The sequence below is a fragment of the Antedon mediterranea genome, chromosome 4 (assembly GCF_964355755.1).
Source record: "Antedon mediterranea chromosome 4, ecAntMedi1.1, whole genome shotgun sequence".
NCBI lineage: Eukaryota > Metazoa > Echinodermata > Crinoidea > Comatulida > Antedonidae > Antedon > Antedon mediterranea.
In genome coordinates this window covers 9457149-9477507 of record NC_092673.1, presented here as the reverse complement: position 1 = coordinate 9477507, position 20359 = coordinate 9457149, and the positions used below count along the sequence as shown (strand labels likewise).

At 35.8% G+C, this 20359-nt stretch overlaps 1 protein-coding gene across 6 annotated transcripts in view; it reads right to left on the bottom strand.

The window, feature by feature from the left end:
- The window catches only part of LOC140046567 (uncharacterized), a 131451-nt gene that overhangs the window by 55129 nt on the left and 55963 nt on the right, over window positions 1–20359 (bottom strand). For all 6 annotated transcript variants that reach the window (XM_072091261.1, XM_072091260.1, XM_072091262.1 and 3 more), the window contains 5 exons: window positions 17726–17839; window positions 17045–17409; window positions 16553–16664; window positions 5682–5825; window positions 4901–5051 (listed from right to left, as the gene is read on the bottom strand). In XM_072091261.1, coding sequence (XP_071947362.1) covers window positions 4901–5051; window positions 5682–5825; window positions 16553–16664; window positions 17045–17409; window positions 17726–17839 — 886 coding nt within the window. The remainder of the gene's footprint in view (window positions 1–4900; window positions 5052–5681; window positions 5826–16552; window positions 16665–17044; window positions 17410–17725; window positions 17840–20359) is intronic.

The window sequence follows — 20359 nt, the reverse complement described above, 5'->3', positions numbered from 1 at the left end:
TGCTGCATTAAAGACCCCTTCCCTGCAATTTTGGACGTTTTTTGGAAAATAATACATATATATCACTTTAAAAACATTAAACCATGTCATTCCTTGTCTTAAATGTACGTTTTATGGTAAATTATGATAAAAAGTGAGAAACAATGCACTACCTAAGTAGCTCGCGGCGATCGACCTCTCGTGGACGGTCTTAGGCCTAGCCTAGCTAGGCTTAGTTTTGTAGGCCTAGCTGGTAAACATCGATAACGTACGAACATCGTACGCTAGCTATATACCTAGCCTGACGTTGTATAGTTGCTGCATTTATTGTCTTTCTATTTTTGCCAGACTCCGTTGATACAAATTGGGGAAACCCCGGTATTTTCGCTGAAAAGTTAGGAGTCTTCCATTTGTTTTGGCTTCACGATCGATCGAAAAGTTGGCGAATTACAGGTGAAAAACAAAAATATCAATCCGCGCGCAATGCATTTTGGGATTTATAGCGGGCCGCTATAATTATTAGAATCGATTTATTTTTCACATTTTTAACCGTTTAAAGACGAAAAAAGTTATCGCAATAGGACCATATAGTATTATTTTTACATTAAATATAGTTTGTGATCTTAAATTAGATCAAAAAAACGTAGGGAATGGGGCTTTAATTGTCTTTCTATTTTTGCCAGACTCCATTGATACAAATTGGGAAAAACCTGGTATTTTCGCTGAAAAGTTAGGAGTCTTCCATTTGTTTTGGCGTCACGATCGATCGAAAAGTGGGTGAATTACAGAAGAAAAACAAAATTATCAATCCGCGCGCAATGCATTTTGGGATTTATAGCGGGCCGCTATAATTACTAGAATCGACTTATTTTTCACATTTTTAACCGTTTAAAGACGAAAAAAGTTATCGCAATAGGACCATATAGTATTATTTTTACATTAAATATAGTTTGTGATCTTAAATTAGATCTAAAAAACATAGGGAAGTGGTCTTTAATGTTATTTTGTATCGGACTTGCAGTTTTAGTCCAGTCAATCTAATGATATACCCACCACAAATTGCAATAGTAACAAAGCAAGTATTTTTTAATTCCATATAAAGTGTAGAACAACATACTAAAAGTCACCGAATTCCAAGCATTGGGTCAAGGGGTCAGAGGTCAATAAGGTCATTTTAAGTCAAAATTAATATGCTCCATTAATTACATATATTTAACCATTTGAAATACATTATATACAAGTGTGATTTATGTCATCCGAAAGCTTATTAAATTTCCTATTCAGTGATATCAAACTTATAGTCATAACATTTTATTCAGCATGTCATTTTTGCGGAAAAACACAACATAATGTGTCAATTTTGGCTAAAAATGTTGTTTTCGCTGTAAACAACAATGGTATACACACAGGGATACCCTGGGGTGAACATTTCAGTCCAAAGCGATACACATGACCAGCTCAAGATGCAGATGAGTTCCTGTTCCTGTTGCTTCTGGATGATCTACATTCCATTTTTTCCAGATGGCATTTGTGTTGCCATGGTTACAGTATTTATATTGGGATGTGTAAGTATTTTAACGATTTTTTAACCAGTAGAAATACAAAGATGTTCAACAGCAGTTTGATAATGACCTCCATGTTGTATGACGTTCGGACCATCTGGGCTGGATTGTCAACAGACCTGGTGATTGAAAAAGTTTCTATGAGAAGCCTCAAAGAAAACCAGAGGTTTGACAAGAGATTTAGGAATGAGTACATCCAGACCAAATCTGCGCTGAATGTAATGCCTCGCAATAGTATCAGGGCGTTACTCCAGTAGGCCTACATTCTGGATGGTAGTGCTCTACTGCACAGCATTCCATGGAATAGTGTAGAGACTTATGATACGATCTGCAATCATAGTCTTTGATGATTTTGAAAGTGGCTCATCCACCAAAGACGGCGCACATGGTAAGGCGGGTCAGGTGGTAGTATCCCTGTACATTTTACCGGTGACATGTTCCACAAAATAGAATCACTTTCTGTAACAAACAACAATTTATAAATATTCGTAATTAGTATTTGAACAAAATGGCAATGAGTGAATGCAGCTGCTGATACAGATGTTATTTCGGATAGTACAAAAAACCATTGAATCAGCAAACAGGAAAACATCTGTCATTATCCGATGACACGGATCTATCTAGTGCTCCTCTGCAGTCAAGCATTTAAAACATCTTGTGATATTCTTTAGAACTATCAAACTGGTTCAAACAGTACTTTTGAGAGACATCTGTGATAACCTTCTGTTTGCTCATGCGATACTGGTGACAAAACATCCAGAGTTTTCGGAATTGGAAAACAAGTGGCTCTAAAAAAAGCTTGTCATTGCACTTATTTCTGACATTATGCTGTAGTCTTCAGATGCAAACAAGCTACAAAAGATGACATTGTGGTTGCTAGAGAAAATGATTTAGTGTGTCTGTACAATTTGAAGGATTAAACAATATCATCCCACACGGGGCAATTCAAATAAAAAGGTCTGGATTAAAATGATCTTACAAAATATACAAAAATATCACAATGCACAGTACAATATAACAAGAGTCAAAGTTCAAGAATTTAAGAATTTAACTGGCAAAAAAGAATTTCTTTTACGGTGTGTTCTACATGCCAGGCATCGAAAGTGACGCCCATGAGGCACCTGAGGCACGAGCTTGAAATCACTGAACGGTTAACATTTTATTCACTGAATGGTTAACATTTTTTAGAATAGCTCTATTTTTTTCTAGAGTTTGCATGTCACAGAAGGAAGATAATCTACAAAGTTGACAACCTATTAATTTAGAACTTAAATTAACAATTCTTTGTAGTGAGTTTTTCTTTTTGACCCTAAGACTAAAAAACCAGCATATAAAGTAAAACAGTTAAAACGTTCTCAATAAAGGAATTATAAAAAACCCTGAGAATTACTTTATCGACATTAAAATGGTTCAGCTTCCTTAACAGATAAAGTCTCTGGTGCCCTTTCTTTACTATTGCCTCTGTATTTAATTCCCAGCTGAGATTGTCCTAGGTATTTAAAGGAATGGACAATTTTGCTGGTTCGTCATTTATGAGGGATACCAGAGGGCTGCGTTCTTTCTCCTTCCTAAAATCTACAATCATCTCCTTGGTTTTGGTCACATTGACTTCCATCTAATGCGGAACCATGGCCGTCCTGTGAATTTTTAAGGAGAGACAGCAAGACAGTGTCGTCAGCAAATTTGACAAGATGACTATTGTCCTGTTTGCTGCGACAGTCACCCGTGTATATAATATACAGGAGAGGAGAGAGGACGCAACCCTGGGGAGATCCAATACTTGTCATTACGTACATTCGTTGATACTAAAATCATAAAAAATCTATCTATAGTAAATCATGAGTTGATTCCAAATTATCAAGACTCATTAATCAGCAATAGTACATACCGCTAATGAATTTCAATGTTCTACTAGCTAGCATCATTTTTCCTATTTCATGATGATACAATAGGTACAGGAAAAACATTATTTGCACCAAATACTTCCAATATATAAATAAACATAATTTAGTTTTACACTATTTTAAGAAAATTTGAGTTTTCGTAAAAGGTCACTGACCTCTATAGTTACATAACAACTGTTGTATCAATTAGTTTTTAGAGTAAGAAATACATATTATACACATTTGTAGTTATTTAGATTTTATTGGCAGGCATAAATGTTACCTCTAAACACAAGTTTCATCAAATGCATCGGCAATTATGGAATAAGACATTGCAGTTAATAATTTTGTTAGGAAAAATTTGAGTTTTTATAAAAGGTCAAACCTTTTGACCTCTAGTTACGTATAACTGTTGTATTAATTATTTTTTTAATGTATATTAGTAGGATATATATACTATACACATTGGTACTAAAGCTATTTAGATATGATTATAAAACAATGGATTATAGCATAGGCATAAACGCTACCCCCTACCACAAAATTGTTTACATTACATTTGATCAGAATCAATTTCAATAAGAATAGTACATTACTTTTAAAATTCTTCTAGTTAACATCATGTTTCCTATTTTATATATCGATAGGTACAGAAAAAACACAATTTTGATTAAATGCATCCACAATTATGGCATACGATATTACAGTTAATCATTTTTTTATGGAAAAAAATGAGTTTTTGTAAAAGGTCAATAACCTTTTGACCTCTAGTTATATAAATAGGTGTTGTATTTTGGTTTTTTTTAAATTGCATATTAGAAAGAAATATATATTCTACACATTGATATCAAGATTATTGAGATTGGATTATAAAACCACAAGTTATGGGCATAAATGTTATCCCCTACCCCAAAAATATTTACGGAATAAAATCGCTATATAGTTGTTGAGATTACGTAAAAAATAATGTGTTCCAATGCTTCAATTTTCGGTGACTTTTAATATGTCATTCTAAAGTACATTTGGAATGAAAAAATCAATGTTTCGTTACTATTGCAATTTGTGGTGGGTTTACCTCTAAATATCACTAGATTGACTGGACTATTTGGGAGGAGATAGAGTAACAAATTTTGGCTCAGTGCTATTATATTATAGATTATTGGTGAAAGATGACCACTCGAGTGGAGTTGTGGCTTGGTGTTTATGATGCTTGGCTACACCACTCCAGGGGTTCTGGGTTCAAGTCCCGTCTTATGTCAGGATTTTTTTCTAAGGACCAAATTACAACTCCACTCCCAAAGGCTTGTAATAAGACTTTGTTTATGAGAGCATCTTGTGTATATGTTTGTCTTGTAAACCTCTGAGGGTCCCTAATGATCAGCATTAAAAAAAAAAAAAAAAATGAAAAAACATATTCAACATTAAGGTGTTCCACATACTATGTAAGAATAAAATGTTTTGTTTCATGTTTAATACCTTGCATATATCTTTCTTGTTCGTTGCATAGCTTATCAATTTGTTTGTTCAGTTCATTCTCTGTGTTGTTCCATATCCCCTTTTCAACTTCTACCAAATTTAATGCTCTCTCCAAGCTGCACCTCTTTTCATTTGACTTGGCTTGCTGCTCCTAAATTTATTTTTCTAAAATTTATTACATTCAAAAAAATCTTCATTTTGAGCAGTTTTCGACCTTCAAACACCATTTTGAGCACTAACTAACAAGACGTTTAAAACAGAAAATAATTGCTAAAGCATTTTCCATTTGTAACAAATGTATCATAATGCCAACAGTATGACTAAAAATAGGGTATTATTATTTTCATTCTTAAGGATAATAGGGGGACTTTGATTTACATGTCCACTACAGTATGTTGTCATAACACTGAAAAAGTTAACCAAAATTATGGCAGAGAATGATCTCTAGTAAAAGGTATTTCAGTTAAAATTATATTACAAACTGTGAATTATCAAGTTTTTAGTGATTATTTTAAATGAAGATTTTTAGGTTAATCCCTTAAAGCATTTTTACAAGGAAATTAGAATCTAGGCTAAGATCTTGCCTAGCGTATTACCAGCCCATCAAATGGCACCATGCACACACAATTACAAAGGTCATTACATTATGCATTGCACTGGCGTATCAACATGAATGTCATTTCATTTGAAACATTCATATAACTGTGGATGAGTCTCGGTTGACTATTCACCGTTTATTACTCAAATAAAAAAGTCACTACTGATACCATGATTCTATTACCGTCAAAGACTTGTTCATTGTTTGTTCAACTAAAAAGTTGTTCTCAGCTGTTTGTAGCTTATGTTTAATTTCTTTAATTTCAATTCTGGCCTCAGTAAGGTTTATCATCAGTTCTTCTTCAGTAGTATAATCTGTTCTTAGCTTCTGAAATGACAGAATAAGTACTCTTTAAGGTAACCTTTTTTCTACTACATCATCACATAAAAGAAGAATATGCTATACTGTAGTACCTTGTTCAACACACAAATGTGAAAATGGCTGTAATGTGAAACAACCACAAATGAGGAAACCCATATTAACCCACAAATGTGAAAACGATTATTGCCCACAAATGTGATAATGGCCACAAATGTAAAACAAAAAATACCTGTTTGTGCACAAATGTAACAAAATATTTTATAATCAAATTTATGCATAAGATCATAAACACCAAACATCAACTTGGAACAACATGTAAATTATAGTCAGCCAAAGAGTAAACTATAAGTAAACAATAATAACAAACATGCTCACAGCAAACACCGAACATTGATTTGGAACTAGTATTTTGGTAGGCGGTATTCCTCCATTACATGACCAGTCCAATCTAAGCATTGTGAATATCAGTTGTACCGTCAACAAAAGTACATGATCACACACGATACACCTAAGACGGAACACAGGTATCCGTACACATCTGGATGTGATCACTAAGATTATTCCAGTAGCAAAGGCATTTCTTGTTAGACGCTGAACCATGCTCTTTGCTGCCTATCTGTTCTAAACAAAACCAGGACCAAGCAGCTACTGGACTATTAGGCCTTGTATTTGTAAAGTGACCTAAGAAGGTCTGGATATTTTTTGTAGAAGGGACATCAATTGTAGGAGGGCTTTTGTTTGGCAGTGTGATCTTAAACTATGTTAATGGATCACCTCACATCGTCTCCAAGACAAGATCGTTCGTGGCTAGACTTCCTACACAAGTTTCTATCAGAGAATATGCTTAAGGACTGAACATTCCAGCATCCTAAAACTAAACTAAAAGAGGAAATAGCAGAATGCTGACCCGGCCCACGCCCCTTGCACGCGAAACTTGCCGAGTAACAACTGTCATTCTTAAGAAGATGACTCCCAAGTTTCCAGTTGATGAGAAATATTAATACTTTTGTCATTATCATGGTGTCATTACCAAAATTATTGTAGTTATGCGTTTATAGATTACACATAATTCCATAATTCTATTTCTGAACACATAATTTGTTACTTGTAAAAATGAGTATGTTGGCAAATTAAAAGCCAAAATTAGTACAAATTGTCTTTTTCCAATTAAAAAAATTATTTCACAGCAAGTTATTCTATTAAATTAATTATGACACTTCCTGGATTTTTGTTTAAATGAAACATAAGTATATTATACAGTAGAATGTGTCGATATTCAAATTCGTTTCTCTAAGGTCTGGTGATTAATTTCTTCTAACATTACCAAAATAATCCACTGCTGTAGAAGGTCTTTTGCAGCAATAGCACCTTCATTATGGAACAAACTTCCACACTTTGTGAAACTTGCTTCTCAGTCAGTATTTTTAAATCACGACTGAAAGCCCATCTGGTATTTAATTAACTTATTCATTCATTCATTGCTTCACTGAAACCTTGACTCAGAAATACCGGGATGGTGTCCGGCAGGGGATAGTTTAACCCTAGTTAAGTTAGTGCATGCTTCATTTACTCTCTATTCTTAATTCTGGCCCCGAAACCTTGACTCGGATATACCGGGATGGTGTCCGGCGGGGGATAGTTTTACCTTAGTTAAGCATAGTTACATTCTTTCACATTATTGATTGTTTCCATCCCCGAAACCTCGACTAAGAAATACCGGAATGGTGTCCGGCGGGGGATAGTTTATTACCATTAGTTAGGGTCAATGTAAAGCACCTAGAGGGGTCAGTGATCCATTAGGCGCTATATAAATATTGTTTATTATTATTATACAAATTTCTGTTTCTGTACGTAACCATACATATGGGGTATCAAAATAATCGCAATTGTACCCGGAAGGTTTTAAACTACATTTTAAAAATTCCCCCAGTCCTGGGGATTTTGTTGGGGGTGGGGGGGGGGGGGGGGGTTGTGATGTCATTTTTACTTGGGCTCGAGGTTGTAGGCTATCGAATTGTAAAATTGTATTACAAATGTTTTACAGTATTTGAATTATCCTCCGGAAGGCGTCTAGGATCTAAGATAGAGGCCACAATGTGGTCAAAATGGCCCACTTTCGATGTTTGTTATACAAATTTCTGTTTCTGCATGTAACCATACATATGGGGTATCAAAATGGTTGCAATTGTACCGGGAAGGTTTTAAACTACATTTCAAAAAGGATTTGGTGGGAGAGGGAGATTGGGTGTGGTAGTTAGGGTTCAGAAAAAAGTGGGGACTGCCACTGAGGGCTAACATAATTTTTACTGGAACATTCTTAAACACATCACCCAGCATATGGGGTGTGTTTGAATGGGGAGGAGAAGGAGCGAAAATACTGGCATAATGAAGTAGCCTATATGATTGGAATTGTAATAGGAAAAGTTACTACGTTTGAACTGTCCAGGGGAGGAGTTAAATTTTTCTTAATTGTGGCTTGGATGGTGAGAGGAAGAAGGCTGGGGGACCTCAGTATCAAAATTAGATATTGTAATTATCAGCTAAAATGACACCTATTTATTTACACAGTTTACAACGTACTTAAACCATAGGCCTATAGTAGCTATGTAAACTTATTGCTCTTTGACAACCTCAAACTTTGGTTAAACAAACATCACAGCCACAGCCGTTCATTCGTCTTACTGTTGACATTAACAAGAAAGACTACACCCTCCTTGGATACTCACTCAACACCAGACCAAGATCAGCCAACATCTTGGCCATGGCCGACACAAGTTGTTAGAGTTGTCTTGCAGACATACAGGTCTTGCATCATCTCGGTCTCAAGCGGAAAGACATTATACCTGTCACTCTGAAGATGGATGCTGCCAATAACAAGGGAATCAATATCCTTGGTGCCGCTATCCTATGATAGTTGATACTAAGAAAAGACAAAACCGCCAAGTAACGTACGTCACCGCCAAGTAACGTAGGTCACCGATAACTCAGATAAACTATTCCTCAGCAGGGAAGAATGCATCGCCCTCGGTATGATCACTAATACCTTCCAGTTACCGTACAGTTGGCTAAACAAAGTTACAAGAGGAATTGATAGCCGACACCATCGGCATTCAACAACCTCATATCAACACCCAAAGTGGACATGACGTATCAGAACTATGCAGCTGCCCTAAACGCCAACTGCCTCCTAAACCACCAACAAGGCTTCTTTTCCTAGCTACGACAATCGTAGTCATTTACAACAGTTCATTCATCATCATTGACTACTACAGATCTAGCACATTCAACACATCTGAACACCAAACACTACCAATGACAGAAGGCCCTCCAATGAGGCTCTTAGTGGACAGCAATGCTGAACTAATTACACACCACACCTCCATACCTGTTTTTTTGGTTTTTTTTACTAGAAACGAGTTAAATATAGAAATATTATTAAACTATCCTTTGTAAAAACGCGTAAACAACAACACGACCGGTAGCGCCCAGTTGATGAAGCGAACTGTTTATTCGGTAGTTTTTTAATAAATAAATTGCATGAAACGAACAATTAAATATTCAAACAACATTTAACATGATGTTGGGATGTAGTTGATAACATTTTTTTATCATGAAAACACTACTGGTGGTCCAGGCTTAGATTAGTGTGACCGTCACAAAAAGTTGTATACATCCTGACTTATGGCGGCACACTACTGCATGGACAATATTACTGTTACAGGGAAAACCGCTGATTACTCATTCTTGTGATATATATTCTTTGATATCGCCGCATGCGCTCGCCGTACAGCCGTCACCGTAAATTGCTGTGACGTCATATGTGCATTGCAAAATTTACGTCATGAGTTTTCACTGTTAACATACAAGAGATACAAACAGCAACTCAATAAAGTTTTAAGGGACTTCTATAAGACCCTTTATAATAGCAACCAATCGGACTGGAGAGAGAATGAAAATTGGTCTAACAGAGCTGATGTGGTTCCTCCTATCCTACCGGGTGAAGTGAGCCATGCCCTTAAGAAATGAAAAATTGAAAGGGACCAGGTGAAGACCAGCTAACATCTGACATAATCAGCCTGAGGGATGAAGAGGCAATTACAATAGTCACGGATCTATTCAACAAGATCATACTAGAAGAGGAAATCCCTCACCAGTGGGATGAAACCATTCATAAAGTCATTCATATATTCAAGAAAGGAGACAAAAAGTATGTTAAAAATTACAGACCAATCAGCTTGCTTCCGCACCTGTATAAAATCTTTACCAGGTGATACTTGCTCGTATGCAGTCACAGCTGGATGATAACCAACCAAGAGAGCAGGTGGGGGTTAGAGCAGGGTTTGGTACATCAGACCACCTACACACACTCAGCCTAGTTATTGAGAAATCAATGGAATATAATTTCAACTTGTTCTTGAGTTTCGTGGACTACAAAAAGGCTTTTGATAGCCTTGATCATCAGTCACTTCTGAGAGCTTTGAAACACAAAAAAATTGACGAGAAGTACATCAAACTTATCAAAGCTATCTACAAGAACCCCACTTCCAGGATTCACCTTGATGTGGACTACAAAAATGCTTTTGATAGCCTTGATCATCAGTCACTTCTGAGAGCTTTGAAACACCAAAAAATTGACGAGAAGTACATCAAACTTATCAAAGCTATCCACTTCCAGGATTCACCTTGATGATACCATCAGAGAGAGAGATCAAAAGAAGAATTTAACTAGGTTTGGCAAAGTTCGGTTCCTTAAGATACATATGCCGCGACACATCATTACCTATCTCATTGAAAAGAAAGGTCTTCAACCAATGCATCATACCAACCCTTATCTACAGTTCGGAAACATGGACCATTACTAAGCGTCTCGAAAAAAGGCTGAGAGTAACAGAAAGGGTAATGGAAAGAGTACTAATAGGTGTCACAAAGATGGATAAAGTGTCAAATACAAATCTCAGATTTAAATCAGGAGTTCAGGCCATAATAAGCAGCTCAAAGAAATAGAGGTGGGCATGACATCTGGCCAGGAGATGTGACAACATCTGGACAGTCAGACTGACAAATTGGACTTCAAGAACCTACAAAAAGAGGCAGAGGGAGACAAAAGATGAGATGGAGGGATGAACTAACAACACATGGTGGCATGGCAAAGAGTAGCTAGAGACAGAAGTGAATGGTAAATTGGTGAAGAGGCCTTCGTCCTGCAGTGGAAAGAAATAGGTTAAGAAGAAGAGAACATACAAGAGATAGGTACCGTCACTTCAATTGCTTATTTGACCTGTCTTAGGGTTAAATTTGCCAAAATGTTTAGCCTGGACATTTTCCAGATAAACAAAAGAAACAATAAAAAAAATTAACATTTATATTTTTTACGATTTATTTACAAAGTGTTAAATACTAGAAATTTTCGCGATTTGCCAGACTTGTCTATTGACCCAAAGAATAGCTACGTTTTGATGCTGCCCCTCCCACAAATAACATTGTACTGTTTTGTCCTTTCCACATGTATTGTTTTGATACAGGTCTTTATGATTCATTTTTAGCTGTACAGATAAAATACTCTATACCAATACATAACATACACCCATTTATATTGCGCCTTATCAAACAATTTCAAGGCGCTTACAGATAACTAAAACTAAATGTTAATAGAAAGGAATGTATAGTTTAAGGAGTTTTTTTATGCCTCATGAACTAATGATAGTTGATGCCTCATGAACTAATAATAGTTGATGTCTCATGAGTATGCTGTGGAAGCATGTTCATTTATGAGTGTAATGATACAAATGGCATGAGGTGAATGATGAAAGGTTATTATTTCAACAAGGCGCAAGCCGTGTTGAAATATAACCTTTCATCATTCACCAAATGCCCTTATGTACTATTACACGAATATAAATTCATTATTTGTTTTATATAACATTTAAATAGATTCCTCTCATTTGAATCACATAAAAGGTAGGCCTATCCAATGTCTACATTTGATTCACATTGATTAAAACAGTAACAATAACATTTGGTTTTTAATAATTATATTAAATATTATTATTTATATGGATTTTATAAACAAACCTACTGTAGTGTTAATTATGTCAACAAACAATCAAACAATCCTAGGCCTTGCCAGGCTAAAACACCTAGTCCTAGCCTAATACGAACAGGCCTAGGCCCAGCTAGGCTGCAGCAATATGAAACTTCGACAGGCAACTGAAACTCATATATAGGCTAATTATGTTTTTTCCAACGATTCCACGTCTTGTAGGGATGTCCCCATTAATTAATCAAAATCCAAAAACGATCTAAAGCTAAATTTAAATGCCTTTTTCAATGAAATTAGTATATATATATCTCCAAATCGTACACAAAAATCTGCTGCTGCTGCATATCTCAGTGGTGTTTACAAACAAAACAGAGGCAAGGCAATAGGTGGCGATTTTTTTTTTTACCCGCAAAATGTTTTTTTTTCGTACACAAAAATGTTTAAAAAGTACTATTAAACGATCGTTTAATAGTGCGTACTATTGCACACCATGTGACCGACAATTGTCCAATCAAATGAAAGGAATTTATTTATTTGCTAAATTCAACAAAATTAATAACAGTTTCTATTTGTTACTATTTTATTTATTACAGTCATGGTACAGTTAATAGATTAAAAACATTAGCCTACCTTAGGCATGATTGTACATAATTCATTCGAGTGGTCCTGACCTACCACTTCTTTGTCTTTGCTAACTAAGGATAGCATGTGCTCTAACTCAAACCTAGTTTTCTTGTTTCTAGGTTTTGCCTCCTGTAGGTGTGTTGTTAATGCTCCAACCTCCACAAACTGTCACATACATCAATACACTATCAGTTTTAATTTCAATCAATAAATTCAATAAGTCAATCTATAGACCAGTCGTATTTGAGGTATAGGTGTCACTTTTTGCAGAATTTACTTCATCTATTTTTTCTGGGGTAATTTTGGCTATAGAATACGAATATGAATGTTGATCGTGACGGAGAGGGGCATTTTCGAGATATGAAGAGTCACTTGAGTGGATTATATGCGGTCATCGCGGTTTAAACGTCCTTTGCTTACATACGTCGTACGCTGGAAGCATTCGTCTTCGGGGACTAGACAATATCAATTTTGATCGCTGAAAATGCAAAAATGGAAAGTTCTAACTAACTTTATACTACACAGTGTATTACTAAAACAATTCCAGCATATAAAGCAGACCCGAATTATAACTGATTTTCACATTTTACGTGAATAAAGCTAACAGCAACGAAACCTCTTTTAATCAAACTTACTTTAAATTATCATAAATTATGTAGAAAGTGCACCCTCTATTTTCTAAATATATATTATTTCGATTAAATTAGGTTTTCAAAAAAACAAGTTTTTAAATGATTATATTTTAGTCCGATCAACAACCAGATTCGTAATCTACGTCAAAAAGTGCATAAGGTTGGTTAAGAACATTCTGCAGAAAAGTGACACCTGCCTCCAGATCCGACTGGTCTACTATATCTATTTTAATAGTGGATTACAATATTTTATTATTATTTAATATTACTAATAGTAATACCATAACTAATCTGTTACATTTTTTAAAAACCTTGTTAAAAAATCATTAGTCGGCAATTTAGCCTGCTGTTCAAAATATATCTTGATTTAGTCAAGGTTGGCCTAATTTAGTAAATTTTAGTTGAAGTTCAGTTTATGAATCAAAATGACATCCACGAACTACGACTAATGTTTGGTTTATATTGTTAAATATTATTGATTATTACCAATTTTAGGCATATTGACCTCAAATATATGTTCCACTAAACAGATTTCCTGGACTAATATATTAACCAACATCATATGTTATTATAGTAATTATAGACTTGTGTCATTTGTAAAAACATTTATTATGTAAGTCTACACCCTCAAATATAATACAAAAACATGAAAAGAGAATTTATCACATAATCCGACAGAAAACTGAACATACCACTCACTCCATTAATCACATAAAAACCTGGATAAATTAAACATATATTATATTTATTTATTTTAGCAAACACTTAGGTAGGCCTCTAAATGAAATATGATGAATTCAAAGGCATAAAATATCCAGGAATACAGGTTTGAATCTAAATAAGTTTGTTGACAGTAATCCACTACAGTATTTGGACAGTGAGTTGATGATAGCTGATGTCTGTTGATGGTAAACAGACTCTTACGACCGTATTCTTAAACCGGACTTTAGTCATAGTTCGAAGTTGGACTTGAATAAGTCGTAGTTCGAGCTATTACTTTAAATTTGATTCATAAACGAAGTAGTCAAGGTTTGCACTTCAATTTAATGAAGTCGAGCTTTTAGTCAAGTTGCACACGTCTCGGTAACAAAGGCCATTGACAAGAGAGTATTTGAGGAGCAGACGAAATTTTGCGCATTGATATCACTTTCCGTTTTCGTACAAAACATATACATAAAAAATAATTTTAATCGCTAATTATTAGAACATGATCAGTATTAATTTAACAGTGAAGTACTTTTGATTAACAACAAACAAAATATATTTAGGAACCATGGCGGTACAGTAACTTTCATATTTTCTAGGCCTCCAACAAAGCAGGCCCGTAACCAGGGGGGGATCGGGGGATCGTACGATCCCCCGCTGAACAGCGAGTTCCGCTTGGCCTCCCACTTTTTTTTTGCTGGGCATACTAACACAACACGACGATTGTTCACTACAGGCCTAGTCAAGCCTTAATAAATTTAATTAATATATATATATATATATTTTAACTAAAATATAAAAACCTAACACTAAAATTTACAAGATAAGTTCTATTTGATAACTGCTGAACATCGTGGTTCTGGAGCTAGCGCGCTGTACACAGAGCATAGTTGTTGTTTGGTTGACATAACAGGGTATTCCCCTACACAGGTCTCCGCGTGCGTGTGTGACGTGCCCAGTCAGCTGCTTGATAGAGAAAGCATGCAGCTCACACGCAAGTGCAAGATGCAATGGTTGAGTGAATTCAGGGATCATCTTAATTCCATGGTTTTTTACCTAAACACCACATGATGGTGAATATGCCTGTTAAAGTCTCAATGATACGATCCCTAATGTACCATGTTGTTGCTAGGAGGCTTGAAAGGAGGAGGGATCTAGCCTAATTTCGGTCGGCAAGAGAATGCCGTCCTCTAAGGTCGGCAATATTAAGGTCGGCAATTGAAATTTGTGGGCTGGAAATTACACCAAAAATATAGTTCATAAACAAAAAAGAATAGCCGGAAATGCGATTTGCGGCCATAGGCCTATAGAGAAAAAAAACTCGAGGGTATGGTTCCAGTGGCGGATCTAGCGGGGGCGTATTTAAAAAAAAAATTAAATAGATTTTAAAAACACGTATCGTTTCGACGGTCATCAATCACCGATGGTTTGCACATTTTCATAGTGAAAATAGTACGTCGGAGGACATCGTCAGCTTGATCGCATTCCACCAAGCATGTACGTCGACATCCTTTGTGTACTATCAATCTCTAGCGTAACAGCGTTACCAACGATCATTCACAGTTAAGTGTAAAAGGAGCAAGTTGATAAAAGCCACGTGGTGAGCTTGGTTGCGTTCCACTAAGCAGGTCGGCATCCTTTGTGATCGTCACTCCCGTATTGTAGAGTAGCGGTACCTCAGACGATCAACAGAGTTGATGAAGCCACATGGTCAGTGCTACTATACTACGCGCCCATTTATTAAGTACAATAAAAACAAAGGCTAGGACTGTAGTGCCTATGAAAATTATCCCGTTAGGGCTAAATTTTATTAAAACGTATTACTATTAAAATATTAACAATGTTGCAGCATTTCATGACCCTTGTTGTTTTATTTGCTTTCCCGTCGATGATTCTCATAAACACATCGCGATGACATCATGACAAAAGAGGTGTTTTGTTTTTTTCAAATCACTAAATATAATGTAATCGAGCCGGACCGCTAATTTTTAAACGATCGTACCAGGTCGTTGAATATACCGTGATTTTAATTGTCAAAAACATGACCGTCAGTCGATGGCTCGGAGTCGAGTTTCGATAAATCTCGCGTCGCATGTGTTGCGTGGTGAAAACACTCTCAGCAAGTTTGCTTCATTAATATTCATGAGACTCTGTGACGACCCGCTTTAACTTGACGTCATTTTACTTTAGCTGCATGCCAAGTACAGTGACCGCGATCGACCCGGCGCGCGTGTAAAAAAATAATACCGGCCTAGGTATTATATAGTTTATAATATAAAGCGAACAAATTCGCCTAGTGGAAAATCGGCTTAAAAGGTGAAAAACATCGTCGCGTTGTAAAAATTTAGATGTAAAGTACAGGCAAGTTGTTAGCTTGCTTTTGGTACCCTAGGTAAGTATCAGCTGCATATTCCACATGTCGTAATTTGCGAGCTTTAGAGTGTTTGGTAAATGACATTATGAGATGTTTGTAAATCGTTTTAAACGACTTACAATGCGCTAGAACGCCAAAATTTCCAGGGGCCGTCGGCCCCTGGATCCCGACCGGGGGCCCTTGCCGGCCCCCTGGCCCCCAGCCAATGTTTGCTCGCTTCGCTCGCAAAGCTACGCCACCCCTATTTCAATATCCTGGATCCGCCCCTTGGTTCCACTAAACAACTTAACGATCCACCCGCCGTCAAACCTGGTTACGGCCCTGCAAAGTATGATCAATGTGACATGTAACTGTTTACCTTATTGTTGTTGTCAACTGTAATTGTCTCTAGAGTTTGTTTTATTTGCACATTTTCGCTCAACAAGATTGCTAGTTCTTGATTTAAGCTGCTCACCTCATTTTCCTTTGATCTAAACATAATTTTATTGAATTAATCATACTATTTGTTTCAATTTCTTCTAAAAAGTTAGCTATTTCAGACGTTTTGATAATAGGCTTTTGAGAAAGAAAACTTAAATGAAATATAGATGATGAATCCCAAGAATCTTTTTATAGCCTTTAGTCGGGTAAAAATATGAAAATATAGGGCCTATGTTTTTTTAGACAATATTTTATTATAATTCATAAAAAAATATTTTCTTGCAATTTTTTTGGGGTCATAAGCAGTTTGACTCGACTACTTTGTTTTTGAAAAAAATGTGTTTAACATCAATGATCAATATGTTGTTTGGAACACAAAGATTCACATTATATTTTCATTCAATATAATAAATATAAAAAAATGGCCTACCTGAGATTATTTTGCAACTGATTTATCATTATTTCACTCTCATGGATAATTCTCTTCTGTTCATCAAGCTCCTTCTTCAGTTCCTTTTCTTTTATGGATGATGACCTCAACTTACCATCCACATCAACTCGAAGCATCATTTTCTCCTCTTCTAATTGAAGTTTCTTCTTCAAGCCATCCATTTCAGACTTTTGGACAGCAAATCCCAGTTTGCTTTGAACATCTTCATGTTCCTGTTGTAGCTCAGATAATTTTTTGGATTCCTCAAATCTTTTTTCTTTCATATCTATCAGCTCTGTTTCAAGTATCAGTTTTTCTGAAAGCATGTTATTCCATGCTTTATAATCAATCCACTTTGGAACATGCTACATCAGAAGATATCAATTAGTAAATTACATTTTTTAGTGTCAATGTTTCAGACAATACTGAGAGGTTAGACAATTTTAAAAAACAAATTCAATGTGAGCAAAAAACACAACATGCTTTCAACAGTTTAAAAAACAAAGAAACTGGATAGAAAAAATGATAGTCAAACAACTGTTTTGATTTCTACCTCTAGGCCTACGCCAAGTAAAATTTTGCTTGATGAATGAGGTGGTGCATTTCTAAAAGTCCAATTTTCTAAACTTTAGTCACAAATCCTTTGAGGATGTGTACTTGTGTATGTGTATTTATAAATACCTTTAACTCTTCAATTTGTTCTTTTGCTTCTTTTAGCTCAATCTCTAACTCTGTAATATATTCTTCAATCTTTAACTGCTCTGTTGTTTTATCATTCATATTAGGATTTTGTTCCTGGATTAAAAATTACAATTTTCAAAAGCTATACTTATTTCATATATATATATATTTAATATACAAATCAGGCAAAGAACAGTAATTCTAAACCGCCCGGTGATATACTAAAATTTAATTAATTAATTTTAAACGATAAAGATGAGGAAATCTGTGAGAATGAGAAAAAGTATAGTGTTGCCCGAAAGCTCTGCTAACTTTAACATTCTCGGCGTGGTACGGAGGAACAGCACTCATTCTCTCAGATTTCCACATCCGAAGCGCGAAGCGCTAAGAGAAATATATTCCATCGAATAAAATATCCTTCCCAAGGGGTTGTAAAATCTTATATTTTACCGATATCAAAACGATAAAGCTTTCGGGCAACACTAGCCCTTCACCAGTGCAAGCGGGCAACACTAGCCCTTCATCAGTGCAGGGAAGGTTCTTGGACGAAGATAGACAGATATATTATAGTAAAGGTGGAAAAAGATAGCTTGGTAATGGTAGTAAAAAAATGTTGGAATAAAACTAAGAAACAGCTTTAAGGGTCTTTCACACCTGTTCCGGCACGGTTCCGGTCCGGCGAATCAAACATCAATGTTTCGTTTTCACGCGGCTATGCGCCAATCGATATGCGCGTAGCCGCGTAAAAACGAAACATTTTATGTCCGATTGGATTTTCCGGCGCCGGACTGGAACCGTGCCGGAACAGGTGTGAAAGACCCTTTATGGTGGTTAATATTGGAACTGAAATTTAGGTAGTCATTGGAGTAATTTTACCGATCTGAGAGTTTTGTGGTTTTAAGTAGTAATTCACAGTGGTTTTCTTTGTGTTTGCTAGTTTTGTCTCCATTTAACATTTGACGTGGTCTATATTGCAATAACTCTGAAATTTGCAATCGAGTGACCAGCTGAATTAAAATATTCGGCTACAGGTTGATCAAGCTTCAATGTTTTGATAGCTGATCTGTATTGTGTCATTCTCATACGGAGCATGTTTTTTGTTTCCCCGACATACTGTTTACCACAAATATTACAGTATACTACCTCTTTCACACCAAAAGCAAAACTCCAGAGACACTCCGGAGTTGACGCCCCACTGTTTCAGTGTAAAAGGTAAAATCAAGCAACTCCGGAGTTTAAAACTGCGGGGTTGAACAGCTGAACATTCTCCAGAGAGCGAACTGCGGGGACACCCCTGTGTTTTGGTGTGAAAGGTACCAACATCAAAACTCCGGAGTTTTAGGTCAAAAGGTCATCCTCACACGATCACTCAATGCTTTATTTTATTTCAAAATACTTTAAATATTTGTACAAAATATATAGCGGGTTTAAAAAATAATAAGTATAGTATCAATAAAACATTATATTACTTTTGAATTAAATTAAAAATATTAATTAAAATGATTCTAATGATCGTCGCTATGTAAACAAACAAAATAGAGGGCGACATTTACAATATTATTTTATAAACCCCGGTGTTGCTAGGTTGGTGTGAAAGGGGTATCTTCGGAGTTTCTCGACATTTAAATGGTCATAAACCCTGGGGTGTCTCCGGAAATCAGTCCGGAGTTTTGGTGTGAAATGATAAAATGATGAAAAAATGTTAATTTGTTAAAACCAACATGGCCGACTAAATGGGTCAGAAACAACCCCACGATTTGAAAATGTTAACAACCTGATCTGGTTACTAGACATACTTGGGATTATAGAAAAACAACATTAAAAAAATATACCACTGGGGTGCATGGGAACCCCCATTTCCTACTCTACTATATAATCTGTCTGTTGTAGGCTAACTGTCAAAATAAGCCAGGTATAATAAATACCATTAATTTATCATTAAATATACATAGCCTATGTAAATACATGAACGTGATTGGTTGAAACTGCATCACATGACTACCGCTGCGAGGATCGTAAATCGTATATATCCTCGAGTACGATGATATTGACTGAGTAATTTTCGCGTAAATATCGTGTCCCTGTCATTAAATATATATACTGTGTAATTTTCATGTGCCAACACTCGTGTTTGGCGATAAATAAACAAAAGTCATCTACTGGGACTTGAACTTGCGATGAAATTGTCACTCCATCACAAAACAACGCTTCATGCGCTGTGCCACGGAACTTGCTTGAAGAAATTAATCAACTGAACTATTTAAACTATGCATACATAGCACCCTCATTTGTTATTAGTCCTCCCTAGATGTGATAAAAGACTGTTTGTGATTGGTTAATACTCCGGTAGTAACCTGTTACACACGACGCGGCAAACATCCGGTGATTCGGCTCGAAGAATTATTATTCGGCCTACCTGATAATATTATTATTATTAATGTAGGCTTATTGATAGAAATTCTTCTGTTAATTTAAACGACCTAAGACCTAAGTGAATATTTTATGGCCAAGGAATCATTAATTAGTAGTTATTTGTATATTATTCTTCGCAAGGTAAGGTGAATGCAACGCCTAACTAGGCAGACTTATTACAATACAAGGAAGGCCAGCTACACCTGACCCAGCAGTAGATAT